This window comes from Neofelis nebulosa, chromosome 3 (genome assembly GCF_028018385.1).
Source record: "Neofelis nebulosa isolate mNeoNeb1 chromosome 3, mNeoNeb1.pri, whole genome shotgun sequence".
NCBI lineage: Eukaryota > Metazoa > Chordata > Mammalia > Carnivora > Felidae > Neofelis > Neofelis nebulosa.
In genome coordinates, this window is record NC_080784.1 from 207,334,128 (window position 1) to 207,348,340 (window position 14,213).

The window sequence follows — 14,213 nt, forward strand, 5'->3', positions numbered from 1 at the left end:
AAACCAAGAGTTGGATGCTTAACTGACTGAGCCACCCAGGCGTCCCCAGAACTGTACATATTAAAGACATTAGAACAATAATTAATAATCTTCCAAAAAGAAAGCACCAGTCCTTGATGAATTCATTGATGAATTCTACCAAACACAGGGAAGAAATTATGTCAAACCATGAGATCATGACCTGACACAAAATCAAGACTCAGTTGCTTAATGGACTGAGCCACCCAGTTCCCCTAGATGCAAAAATTCATAATAAAATATTAGCAAAATCAATCCAGTAATGTATAAAAATAATTATGCTCCACAACTAAGTGGTATTTTTCCCAGGGATACAAGGCTGTTTCAACATTTGAAAATCAATTAATATAATCTACCACATTAACAGGCTGAAGAAGAAAAAAAAAACACAATCATATCAATTGATGGAGAAAAAGTATTTGATATAAATCCAACACTCATTCAGAATAAAAACTCTATGTAAACTAGAAACAGAGGGGGAGCTTCCTTAGCTAGATGAAAATTCTACAAAAACCTTTAGTGAGCATCAAACTTAATGGTGAGACAGTGGATGTTTTCTGCTAATATTGGGAGTAAAGCAAGGATGTCCCCTCTCACCACTCATATTCAACATTGTACTGGAAGTCCTAGCAAGTGCAATAAGACAAGAAAAAGAAATGCAATGCATATAGATTGGGAAGGAAGGAATAAAACTGTCTTTGTTTGCAGATGATATGATTGTTTATGTGAAAATACCAAGGAGTCAATTTAAAAAACCTTCCTGGAACTAATAAGAGATTGTTTTAAGGTCACAGGATATAAGGTTAATATGCAAAAGTCAGTTACTTTTCTTCATATCAACAATAAATAATTAGAATTTGAAATTAAGAACACAATATCACTTATATTAGGATAAAAATGAAATACTTAGGTGCAAATTAACAAAATATATATGGAATCTATATGCAAGAACTACAAAATTCTGAAGAAACCAAAGAAGATCTAAAGAAATGGAGAAAGATTGTCTGTTCATCAACTGGAAGACCCATTATTGTTGCCAATTCTTCCCAACTTGATGTACAGATTAAACGAAATCCCAATTAAAATACCAGAAAGCTACTTTGTGGATATAGACAAACTGATTTTAAAGTTTAAAATTTTTTTTTAAAGTTTATTTATTTTTGAGACAGAGAGAGACAGAGCATGAACGGGGGAGGGTCAGAGAGAGAGGGAGACATAGAATCCGAAGCAAGCAGTGGGCTCCGAGCTGTCAGCACAGAGCCCAACGTGGGGCTCGAACTCATGGACTGTGAGATCATGACCTGAGCCGAAGTCAGACACTTAACTGACTGAGCCACCCAGGAGCCCCTGATTTTAAAGTTTAATTGGAAAGGCCCCTCCCCCCACCCATGGAATAGCCAGCATAATACTACAGAAAAAACAAGTTGGAGAATTGATGTTTCTGATTTCAAGGCTATAAAACTATAATGATAAAGACACTATGGTATTGGTGAAAAAATAGACACATAGATGAATAAGACAGAATAGAGAACCTAGCAATAGATTCAGACAACTGCAGTTAGATGAAGGAACAAAGGCAATTCAATGGAGAAAGGTTCATCTTTGCACAATTTGACATCCATATGCAAACAAGTGTGTTTAGACCCAGACCTGACACTTTTCACAAGGATTAACTCATAGACCTAACTATAAAACACAAAATTATAGGGGCGCCTGGGTGGCTTAGTCAGTTAAGCTTCTGACTTTGGCTCAGGTCATGATCTCAGTTTGTGGGTTCAAGCCCTGCCTGGAGCCTGATTCTGATTCTGTGCCCTCTGTCTCTTCCCCTCCCACTCATGCTATGTTCTCTCTCTCTCTCAAAAAATGAATAAACATTGAAAGAAATTAAAACACAAAACTATAAAACTCCTAAAAGATGATATAGAAGAAAATATGGATGACCTTGAGTTTGGTGATGAGGTGTTTTTTTTTAAGTTTTTATTTTAATTCCAGTTAGTTAACATATAGTGCTATGTTAAATCAGGTATGCAATATAGTGATTCAACAGTACCAGACATCACCCGGTGCTCATCACCACGAGTGCCCTCTGTAGTCCCCATCACCTACTTCCCCCATCCCCCCACCCACTTCCTCTATGCTAACCTTCAGTGTGTTCTCTGTAGTTAGAAGTCTGTTTCTTGGTTTGCTTTCTCTCTCTCTCTCTTTTCCCCTTTGCTTGTTTGTTTTGTTTCTTAAATTCCACATACAAGTGAAACCATATGGTATGATTTGTCTTTCTCTGACTGACTTATTTAGCTTAGCATGATATATTCTAGCTCCATCCATATTGTTACAAATGCCAAGATTTCATTCTCTTTTATGGCTGAGTAATATTCCACTATATATATATATATATATATATATATATATATATGCCTTGTCTTCTTTATCCATTCATGTATCAATTGACATGGTGATGAGTTTTGAGATACAACATCTAACTATAATTCATGAAGGAAAAATTGATAAGTTGGACTTTATTAAAATTTAAAACTTCTGTTTTTCCAAACACACTGTTAAGAGAATGAGGAGGCAAGCTATACCCTTGGAGAAAATATTTGCAAAACAGAAATCTGATAAAGGACTTGCATCCAAAATTTATAAAAACTTTAAAAATGAAACAATAAGAAAACAGAAAACTAATTTAAAAATGGGCAAATATCTGAACAGACACTTCACCAAAGAATAAGATATACAGATGTCAAATAGTATATGAAAAGATGCTCTGGCACAAGAACAGACTTTCAAATCAATGGGATAGAATAGAGAACCCAGAAATGGACCTACAAATGTATGACCAACTAATCTTTGACAAAGCAGGAAAGAATATCTAATGGAATAAAGACAGTCTCTTCAGCAAGTGGTGCTGGGAAAACTGGATAGCAACATGCAGAAGAATGAACCTGGACCACTTTCTTACACCAGACACAAAAAGAAACTCAAAATGGATGAAACACCTCAATGTAAGACAGGAAGCCATCAAAATCCTCGAGGAGAAAGCAGGCAAAAATCTCTTTGATCTTGCCCACAGCAACTTCTTACTCAACACGTCTCTGGAGGCAAGGGAAACAAAAGCAAAAATGAACTATTGGGACCTCATCAAAATAAAAAGCTTCTGCACAGCGAAGGAAACAATCAGCAAAACTAAAAGGCAACTGCCAGAATGGGAGAAGATATTTGCAAATGACATATCAGATAGAGGGTTAGTATCCAAAATCTACAAAGAACTTATCAAACTCAACACCCAAAAAACAAATAATCCAGTGAAGAAATGGGCAAAAGACATGAATAGACACTTCTCCAAAGAAGACATCCAGATGGCCAACCGACATATGAAAAAATGCTCAACATCACTCATCATCAGGGAAATACAAATCAAAATCACAATGAGATACCACCTTACACCTGTCAGAATGGCTCACATTAACAACTCAGGCAACAACAGATGTTGGCGAGGATGCAGAGAAAGAGGATCTCTTTTGCATTGTTGGTGGAAATGCAAGCTGGTGCAGCCACTCTGGAAAACAGTATGGAGGTTCCTCAAGAAACTAAAAATAGAACTACCCTATGACCCAGCAATTGCACTACTAGGCATTTATCCAAGGGATACAGGTGTGCCATTTTCGAACGGACACATGCACCCCCACGTTTATAGCAGCACTATCAATAATAGCCAAATTATGGAAAGAACCCACATGTCCATCGATGGATGAATGGATAAAGAAAATATGGTACACACACACACACACACACACACACACACAATGGAGTATTACTTGGCAATCAAAAAGAATGAAATCTTGCCGTTTGCAACTACGTGGATGGAACTGGAGGGTATTATGCTAGTGAAATTAGTCAGAGAAAGACAAAAATCATATGACTTCACTCATGAGGACTTTAAGAGACAAAACAGATGAACATAAGGGAAAGGAAACAAAACGAGTAAAAAACAGGGAGGGGGACAAAACAGAAGAGACTCACAAATATGGAGAACAAACACAGTTGCTGGAGGGGTTGTGGGGGGGGGGATGGGCTAAATGGGTAAGGGACACTGAGGAATCTACTCCTGGAATCATTGTTACACTATATGCTAACTAATTTGGATGTAAATTTAAAAAAATAATAAAGTTAAAAAGAAGAAAAAAGAAAAATCCAGAAAAAAAAGAAAAGAAAAGATGCTCAATAGCATTCATCATTAGGGATTGTAAATCAAAACAAAAATGAGATACACCTATTAGGATGACTAAAATCCAAGTAACTGACAATACTGAAAACTGATGATAGGAATTCTCATTTATTGTTGATAGGAATGCAAAATAGCACAGTTGCTTTTTGGCAGTTTCTCACAAAGTTAAATACAATTAGGGGCACCTGGGAGGCTCAGTTGGTTGAACAGCTGACTTCGGCTCAGGTCATGATCTCACGGTTCGTGAGTTCCAGCCCCGCGTCGGGCTCTGTGCTGACAGCTCGGAGCCTGGAGCCTGCTTCGGATTCTGTGTCTCTCTCTCTGTCCCTCCCCAGCTCACACACACTCTCTCTCTGTCTCTCTCTCTCTCAAAAAAAAAAAAAAATTGAAAAAATTTTTTAAAGAGTTAAATGTAATTATACCATGTTATTCAGCAGTTCCACTCCTTGTATATACTCAGCTGAATTGAAAACTTACATCCACACAAAAACCCGCACACAAATGTTTTTAACAATTTTATTCACAATTGCTCCAAACTGGCAACAATCAAGATGTCTTTCCATAGGTGAATGTGGTCCATCCAGACAATGGAATGTTATTTAGCACTAAAAAGAAATGAGCTATCAAGCCATAAAAAGACTTGGAAGAATCTTAGAGTAAAAAAAAAAAATAATGTTTATTTATTTTTGAGAGAGAGAGAAAGAGAGAGAGAGAGAGAACAAGCAGGGCAGGAGCAGAGAGAAGGGGACAGAAGATCCAAATTGGGCTCTGCGCTGACAGCGGTTAGTCCGATTTGGGGCTTGAACTCGTGAACTGAACTGCAAGATCATGACCTGAGCCAAAGTTGGATGCTCAACTGACTGAGCCACCCAGGTGCCCTTAAATTTTTTTTAATGTTTATTCATTTTTTTGAGGGGGGGGAGGGGCAGAGAGAAAGGGAGACCCAGAATCTGAAGCAGGCTCCAGGCTCTGGGCTGGGAGCATAGAGCCCCACATAGGGCTCAAACTCACAAACCGTGAGATCATGACCTGAGCCTAAGTCAGATGCTTAACCAACTGAGCCCCCCAGGCGCCCCAAGACGTGGAAGAATCTTAGATGCCTTTTACTAAGGGAAAGAAGCCAATCTGAAAAGCTACACACCGCATGGTTCTAACTATATGACATTCTGGAAGAGGCAAAACTGTGGAGACAGTAAAAAGATCAGTGGTTGCCAGTGGTTCAGTGGAGATGGGGAGAGAGAGGTGAATGGTGGAACACAGGGGATTTTCAGGGCAGTGAAATTATTCTTTATGATACTGTGACAGTTTATAACTATCATGATGCATTTGTTAAGACCGGTAGAAATTTACAGCACAAAGAATGAACCTTAATGTGTGCCAATAGCACAGTCATTTAGCAGATGGGGGGGGGGGGGGGATGAAAGAATGCAGACTCTGACAAGAAAATCAAACTGTAACACTTGAAATTACCTCACTGAAGGAGGCAGAGAAAAGGTGCTGATGGAAGTATTTTTGGAAATGAGCAGAGACTTGTAAGACTAAACACTGTCCTCTGCTTGGTAAAGTTGTATCCCATGGGTTAACAATTCTGTTCTTGCTGCGCACACGCACTAGAATTGAACAATTAAGTAAATGAGTGGTGGATGACGGAAGCCAGGTATCTCGCTGTCAGAGTGGAAACTTGCTTACCAGAAAGAGGAGGAGGCCAGAACATCCTTGTGGTGTCAGGTTACATTGTGGACACCAGCAAGAACTCAAGTTTAACTTACTATGGATTCATGGTTACATGTAGAAATATTTGTAGATGTGTCTATGCACAGGCTAGTATGCACACATAGACTTCCTTACTCTGTCAGCTGACAAGACCTTGAAGCTGACACCCCCGTAGCAATGAGCACACCCAGTGCCCAGATCTTTGTTTCTAAGACATTCCCCAATACAAGGAACCAGGGGTCCTTGAGGAATTGCTGATTTCAAGACTGGATAGGAAATACACAAATGATCCTGGAGCATCAGAAAGTAAGTGATGTTCTCTCTGCCCCTCCCCCACTTGTGCTCTGTCTCTCTCTGTCTCTCAAAAATAAATAAATGTAAAAAAAAATTAAAATAGAAAGAAAGTGATGTGCAAACCCTCCCCCCCCAACCAAGAAACCTACCCATCCACCAACCCAACGAACAAAAACACCCCAGAATAATGGGGTCAATGGGTTATGTCAGATGGCACAGGAGCTCACTGAGAGGCTCGCAGTGGCTACAGTCAGAACAGATTGAACAACAAAATCAATAAAGTTGACTAGGGTTGTAATCGAAATACTCAGGACTCCGAACTGATGAAGATAAATTATTGCATAAATTAATAAATGGGCGAGGGGAGACATATCTCCAGTGCAAACCCCTGTTCCCACAGTGTGGGGCTCACAGCGATTTCCCTCCAAAGGGCACCGTCAACCTGGTGGCCTTTCTAGATGCCAGTGTCATGCCGGCCTCACAGCCCTTTAAGCTGTTCCCCAGCCGGCTCTGTGCCCTGCCTGACCAGCCCCCAACTGAGCAATCATGTCCTTTAAGGCCTCAGGCCATGTTTTTTTTTCTGCACAGGGCACCCTCTTGTCCTCACCAGAGGATCCTCCCATCACCCCCTCTGCACAGCCATGCTGGAGTACCAGGATGGCCAGCCTTGTCCCCCTGGGCTTTGGCCCTAGCCCCATGTGGCCATAGCCTGTGGGAGGTCTCTCTCAGAGGCTTTTCTCTTCTCCATCAGTAGGGCTGGCCTCTGGCCAAAAGATCCTCAGGGGATCCCAGACCACCTGCCTAGGCTGCTCCTTCTGTAGCTCATGGGTCAGGAGGGGGCTCCCAGACAACCTTTCTGAGAGAAGCACGGGAACCTCTCATCATTTTAAGCAAGTTTACAGCAGGTGCCCAGGATGCACCCAGCGTTTGCAGACAGAACAGACAGTGGGGATGGCCCAGAGTGACCAGTTCATCCTCAGCATCTTCTGAGGCTCAGCCTGAAGGCCATGTCTCGTACAGCTTTCCCAGCCCAAGGCCCGGAGTGACAGGAGCTGCCTTTTTGTCCTCTTGCCAGGCCCACTCACTGTCTTCCAGGGCTCCAGTGGGCCCGGGCCCGAGGCAGGAGGACACGGAGGGAACCTACCTCATGCGCCCATGAGCTCTGCACCTCCTCCCGAAACACAAGGCCCCACCTTGCTTGCATCAGGCCCCACACCCTCCTCGCTGGGGGGAAGCAGATTCCAGCCCCGGAAGCAATTGCTATCCTGTGTAGCAAGGGCTGAACCCACCAGGAGACTCAGGCAATGAGTGGCTGTTGTCCATTCTTCTCCCGCCCCAGCTCCTGCCACAGAGGGTTTGAGGGAGCTTCTGAGGAGTGCCTGCAGCATTCACAGGCACTCATACCCGCCTGGGCTGGGGGAGAGTCAGGGTGGGCAGACGGGATGAGAGACCCAACCTCTCTGGGGTCCCAGCTGCACGATGGCTTCCCAACACTGCCTCACTGTAGCCGGACCACTCACAGCATCGTCCCACAACCACAAAAGCCATGGGACCCTCCCTGGAGCTCTCTGGAACTGGCCCAGCTTGGACGCGCACCGTCTTTGTCCAGAGAGACTGGCACAGGGACCTGGACACACGTGCACATCTTGGAGGGCTGGGAGGCTGGGGCGGGATGGCCCTGGCTGGGCGCACGCACAGGTACCTGGCCTCGGCGCGTCTCGCAGTTGTGAAGGTAGCTCAGGTGGTAGATCTTCAGGTTCAACGTGCCAAAATTCAGGTACTTCAGGAAGACCTGAGACAGGAATTACAACAGCAGGAGTCTAAAACCCCGGTTGTCAGAAGGTGCTCAGGTGTGCAAGGGTGCAGAGACGCCCGGCTGCCTGGAGCAGGGCCCATACGCGGCACCGATCGCAACACACGCAGGCCCGTGGCATGTAGGAGACACACGTACGTGAGCTCTCAGAGCTAAGAGGAGGGGAGGTCCACACACGGACGCCAAGAGAACACACGTGCACCCCGCCAGCACAGGACAGACCTGGGACGGGGTGGCCCACATACGGAGGCACCCCTGCCCGCAAGGGCCCCCAACACTCACATCTTCATCTTCGCTTGTGAAGCATGGGCCGTCGAGCTTGTTCACGGCCATGATGACGGCCACGACGTCTTTGCCATTCATGATGGGCGTGGCCAGGATGTTCTTTGTCACATAATCGGTCAACTCATCAGCAAAGGAGCTGAAGTGGGGACACTGGGCAGCAAGAGGGGAGAAAAGAGAGGCAGTCAGTCCGTGGACCTGGCCCACCCTGACCCTGGGGAGGCCAGGCCTAAGCTGCACAGAGTCCACTGCCCAGGCTAGTGCTAAGACCCAGGTGCCGGCGTCGGGAGCCCAGGCAGCACAGGAAGACGTAGCCCGTGGCCTGTCCTTGTGGCTCTAGCCTGGCGCAGTCCCTATCCCTCGATTTGGAGCCGATTACCCCAGCTCTCCATCATAGACTCTGCTGAGCCCTCACGAGCCTGGATGTGGCAGGCCTGGGTCCCTCCGCACCTGCTGTCATCCAGTGAAGCAGGTCTGTTGGATACCTGTCCCAAAGCCCCTCCTAGATCAGGCCGCCCTCTCCTGCCTTCACCTCCCTCTGGGCCAGCCCCCACATGCTCCTTCCCAAAAAGTGTGTTGGCTGAATAAAGGGTGAGTGTGAGTCGGGGTGGAGGGTCCCCTGGGAGTCTCCTGGGGTCATGCTCCAGCCAGCAGGTGCTCCGTGGGGTCCGTTGCCCCTATGATAAGGCATGTGTCCGTGTCTGGCTCCCAGGGCAGGTCCCGCTAGCTTTAGGGTTGCTCCTCCGGGTCGCTCCTTGATTGGGAGCTGATTGACGGACTTCCCACAGGGAACAAGTGACAGAGTGTCACCAGGATGAGGTCCCCCAGGTGACTGGGACTGTCCTTCAGAGTGGATGTGACTCCAGCTCTACCCTCATACTTCCTGGTGCTCATATTTATTTACATGAGGCCCAAGTGACCAGACACAGAGCTGCAGTGAATGGCTCAGAGTTGGGCTGCTTGGGTCAGGGCCTGGGCTTGCCACCGTGTCACCTCCAGCCAGGGTGGGACAGCCCTGGGCTCCTCTCTTCACCTGTCAGCTTGGGTTGAGCGAGGCAATCTCCGTAAACGCTCCCTACATTTGGTTATTATTACTTGTTAAAAGAGCTCTTTGGGGTTTACTCAAGGACTGTTGGTCCTGTGGCAGACAGAGGAGTCACTGACCCCATGTGACTTCCCGCACCTTCTCTGTGGCTCCGCCCTCATGTGGCCCAAGGACGCTGCGTCCGCTGCCCAGACTCCCTTGCATGGGCAGCTGGGCCACAGTTCAGGCCAATGGGAGGTCAGAGGAAGCCTGCTGGGGACGAGGACATCCCATGCTCTCACGAAGAGGTGCATGCGTCTGGCACCAATCTTCTCAGTTCCTCTCCTGCCTGATAATTGGAGAGGTAGCTGTCACCTGCAGCCACAAAGGGAAATCAATACTGAGCCCCGGAGGTGGCAGCAGCGTGGGCAGTGGCACCAGCGTTCCGTGACACAAAGGGGGGTGTTCCACCTCACCCCAGGCCGAGCACAGGCACGAGCTCAGGGCCCTTTTCACGCTCCCATCCTTGATGTTTGTGAGCTCTCCAGTTACCTTCCTGGCCACACGGCTGGGTCTCCTGGCAGGCCCTCGACTCTGCCCCAGACTTTCCTTACTGTCCTTCAGCTGTGTTCCCCTCTTCCCATCTGGGGTCCCACCAGCACCCCTGCTCCTAGGTGCCCCCCCGCCATAGCAGCACCCCCACTCCCAGGTGCCCCCCTCCGTACCAACACCCCCTCTTGTTCCTGCCACACTGGGACCCTAACTCTGACGCCCGTGGCTGTAGCCTCTCCTTGTCCCTGCAGGTAGCTCGTCAGCTCCCACAACACCCTAGGTACAAGGTGAAGGGAGCCTCAGGAAGGTTCTGGCCCAGAGCTGTGCGGTCTGAGCAGAGTCACCCCAGGGCTGGAGTCACCTGCGTGCCACACCCTTGTACCCTGTACCCAATCAGGCTCTGCCTGCGTCTTCTTCTCCACTGTGTCCATGTCAACGCTCCCACCCCGGCTTCTCTGCTGAATCAGACCCCACCTCACTCAGAGCCCCTACCACACTGTGGGCAGGGGGCTATGCTCAGGCTCCCAGAAGCCCTGGAACCAGAGCTTCCTGTAGCAGAGTGTGAGAGTAGGAGCAGCCCCAGCCCCACGGCATCCTAAACCTCGTTCCCAAAACGTCTGCCCTCTTGTGCCCCCAGTCCAGGGGTTGGAAGCCACCCACCACCCCATGGAGGGGAACTTGGTGTCTCCTTGGCACCTCCCTCCCCCTCGGCCTCAGTGGGTCTAGGGGTCCCGTGACTGCTCGAAAGTGCCCCCAACCCTGTCCCTACTGCCCAGACCCTCTTCATTGCTCTCCTGCAGCATCTATCCATGTTCTGCACTGCCGGCCTGGTGCTGTCGCCCTCCTCCCTCTTCAGAGTTGGCCTGGCTCCTAGACCTTCCCCACAAAGCCATGCCCCTAATGCCAGTCTAGCCTCCCTCGACCCCCCAATGGCTGGCTGCCCCAACTGGGGTCTGGATGCCTTGGCAATACGCAGGACCCTTGTGATGGACTGTTTCTGGGCCCACAGCTCTTTGGAGGGGAGTCAGAGACTGTCCCAGAACCATGTCCCTTCTGCCTGGCCGCTTGCCATGAGCCCTTGGGGGGTCTTAGTTGCTGCAGAGTAGTGGTGGGGTGATGTTGCAGCCCTGCAGTGTCCTCCTGCCACCATACACTGGCTGTCCTGGCTGCCTGCAAGGGTTCCCTGCCCCGCTGGCACACACTACCCTCCAAAAACAGCCTCCATGCTTTTCTCATCCTGCGAGTAGGGTTCTGGAACCTCAGACGGAGCAAGGCTCTGTCTCAGTATCCCCTTTGACGACAACCTGGGTCTGGGAGCCTGACATCGGCAATGCTTAGAGCTTTGTGACATACTTAATGGAAATGTGCTTTTTGGCTGATGTGGGCTCTGTTCTCAGTTCTACCACGTCTGAGATAAAGAAGAGCCAGCACAGCCCTGAAGATTGAGGCCAGTGCTATGCCCCTGACCCACTGGGGGACAGATTAGGGCAGGCTGTCCTCATGGAGGCGGAAGGGTCTGAAGAAGCCGAGGGCCCAGGGATAGAGGAGGCACAGGACCCAGGATGGCCATGCCACCTGACCCAGACCCTCACCCAGCACAGGCTTGGGAGGCCAATCGGAGGACAGGCCCCTGGGGGCTGAGGGGTCTGCCTCAGACTCAAGAAGGGAGGGGTCAAGATGTAGAGAGAGAAGGAGCAGGGGAAGTCACTCAGTGCAAGCCCCCTGCACCTTTCCCCACTGACGAATTCCTTATTTTCCTGTTAATTCAGGCTCCTGATATTCTGATGCATGGGTGACCCATTTCTTAAACGGGAGTGGAGATGAAGCTAATCCCAGAGATTACTATATTCAGGTCGCTGGACCTGGGGTTGTTTAGAGCAGATAAGTTTAAGAGGATTGCCACCACTTCCTTCCCAAGGGACCTGGGGGGATGTGCACGTGTCTGTTCGCCTCCAGGAACTAGGGGACAGAAGCTGTTTTGAGAGAAACCCACCCTGGTGGGCAACCCCCTCTAGATTCTTTCACTGAAAGTGGAAGAGGCTGGTCCAGCTCAGGGCTCCTGCTCGCCCCTCTCACAGGCGAGAAGGGAGAAGAGGGGAGAAGGCAGTGGGTCCCATTCTGCCCCAGAGGCCTCTTCCTGCTCCTTCTAGGAGCTCCTCAACCCCATGCCCACATTGGAGGCCCTTGCCCCTCACACATGTCCCACAGGCACCTCCTTCCCTCACGTGCCAACCGCCCTGGCCTCCACCCCAGGGCCCCTGTCCTCCTGCTGTGCTAGCCCCACACTCGCCCTCCTTCCCACCCAACAAGAGCCTGTCCTCCTGCTTCTCAGCAACACGAATTCCTGCCTACCCTTCCTGTGCCGCCTGGACCAGCCCTGGTCTCCCTGCTGCTTCTCCCGAACCCCCAAACTTGCCTGTGCGAGCAAGCAGCATGCTCTCCTATGGGATTGTGAGTTCCAGGCTCCAGGGTCAACTGGCCCTTCCTTTCTGGGCCTTTGCACAGCCCCTGCTCTGACCCCTCCCCCCCCCCCCCCCCAAGCTCCTGTGCAGGGGCCTATGCGTCAGGGAGGCAGCAGGGCCTGTCCGGGCCACCCTCCCAGCCACCTCAAGGCTGGCTTCCTTCCTTTCTGTGAGCTCTGGACCAAGCCACCCCACTCACCCCACTCACCCCACTGCCCCCGGCTGCCTTCCTAAAAGAAGAGGTCCCCACATGGCCTGCAGGCTGGCCGTGGGACAGGTAGGGACCTCTCGCCAACCGCACCAGTCGTGGCCCAGAACCCACCTCCGTCACGTCCTTGATGTTCACCATCTTCTTGGTCTGAGCCACGTGGCCCACAACCCCAATGTCCAGCGGGAAGACGATCTCAGAGTCGGGGGGCACCAGGCAGTCCTCTAGGACGCTGCCGGGCTGCACGCTGAAGAGGCGCGTGGCGAGCTCAGCCACGCCGTTGCGCTGGCGGTACATGAAGAGGCTGCAGCGGTCGGCATGCAGGATGGTGCAGAGGCGTCGCAGGATCTTGAAGACCACCCGCTCCATGTTCACACTCTCCTGCATGTCCTGCACCAGCTCAAACAGGGCCGTGCTCTCCTCCACCTGGCACAGCTCGCGGAAACTGGCACAGTCCACCGGCTGCCCGTCCTCGTGGGCGCCAGCCATGTTCCCGGGGCTCAGCTTCTTCCCAAAGTACTGGTCCGCAAAACTGGGGTTCTGGTCAAGGAACTGCTGCACCTGCTCCCCGCTGAGGCTCATGGTGTCCCACTGCCCGTCCAGGAGTCGTGGCCGGTCCCCAGGCACACACAGACTCCCAGCAAACACTGTCATCAGCAAAGCCTTTCTTAATGACGATTACTGAGGACTGGGAGGACGCCAGCTGACTCACCCACGCTTGCCCCCCTTGCCTTAGATCTTGGGCTTGGTCTGATTTTCCCAGGGGTGGGTGATGATGGGAGCTCAGGGGCTTCTGCCTGTGGCAGGGGTCCTGGGAAGCTGGGGGTAGGGAGCTGGCTTCCACCGGAGGAGCCCCTCACACCTAATCCTCCAGAGGGGTAATCCCACAAACACCGTGACCCTTTCTGCCTGGGGGATTGCCTGATAATTCTGGATGGTCCAACAGGCATCCCCACGTCTCCTGGCCCTCACACCTGGGCTCAGGTGTGCTGGAGAGATGGGGCACCAGCTCTCCCCCTCGGGGAACTGCAGCCCCGCCCCAGGCAGGGAGAGGGGGGACCCTCCTATGGTGCCAGAGGTCAACAAATGCAGCTCCATGGCTCCGTCCTCATGGAAGGGAGTGAGGAGAAGGGAGGAAGATGGTCCGGCATCCAGTGTGGAGGTCAGGCCACAAGATGGGGGTTTGCAGAGACCTTCCTTTCTCTCTGACGGTGAAGAGGTGGCCTGGGTATTTGGTCTTGCAGGTGAGGGGTTTGCATGTGAGAATAGGTCACCTGGGTGCACAACAGAGCTTCTCTGTTAAGAGCTAGTGCCCTTAGAAGTCTCAGCAAACCCCCACCACGCATCTTTTTCCCTGGCCCAATTCCCACTTACCGGGCAACCTTTATTCAAACTGCCAGACCCCCTCCTCACACAGAGTCCACAACCACACTGCAGGTACTGCCATGTTCTACAGATGAGATTGTTCCTGGTTGTGCCTCAAACAGTGACTAGCGTGCCTCGGTAGCAGGCAGAGCCTCTCTCCTTATCCACCTGCCTGGGTGCCATACAGGGATTAGCTTCTTTGTGGGCCATGATGTGACAAAAAGGTTGGATTCAAACTGGGTGGCTTGTTCTGTGTC

General features: G+C 50.1%; 1 protein-coding gene across 3 annotated transcripts in view; it reads right to left on the reverse strand.

Annotated features, from left to right (window-relative positions):
• The window catches only part of PDE6B (phosphodiesterase 6B), a 34,882-nt gene extending 21,536 nt beyond the window's left edge, over positions 1-13,346 (reverse strand). Inside the window, exons 1-3 of one of the 3 annotated variants that reach the window (XR_009259831.1) lie at positions 12,706-13,346; positions 8,346-8,498; positions 7,953-8,042 (exon numbers count right to left, since the gene is read on the reverse strand). Coding sequence is in view for 2 of the 3 variants with exons in the window: in XM_058723276.1 (XP_058579259.1) it covers positions 7,953-8,042; positions 8,346-8,498; positions 12,706-13,245 (783 nt within the window). In the remaining variant the exon portion in view is untranslated. Of the gene's footprint in view, positions 1-7,952; positions 8,043-8,345; positions 8,499-9,509; positions 9,770-12,705 lie in introns of those variants that run through there. The other 2 variants (XM_058723276.1, XM_058723277.1) reach the window with 2 other exon arrangements.
• Between the last annotated feature and the right edge of the window lie 867 nt (positions 13,347-14,213).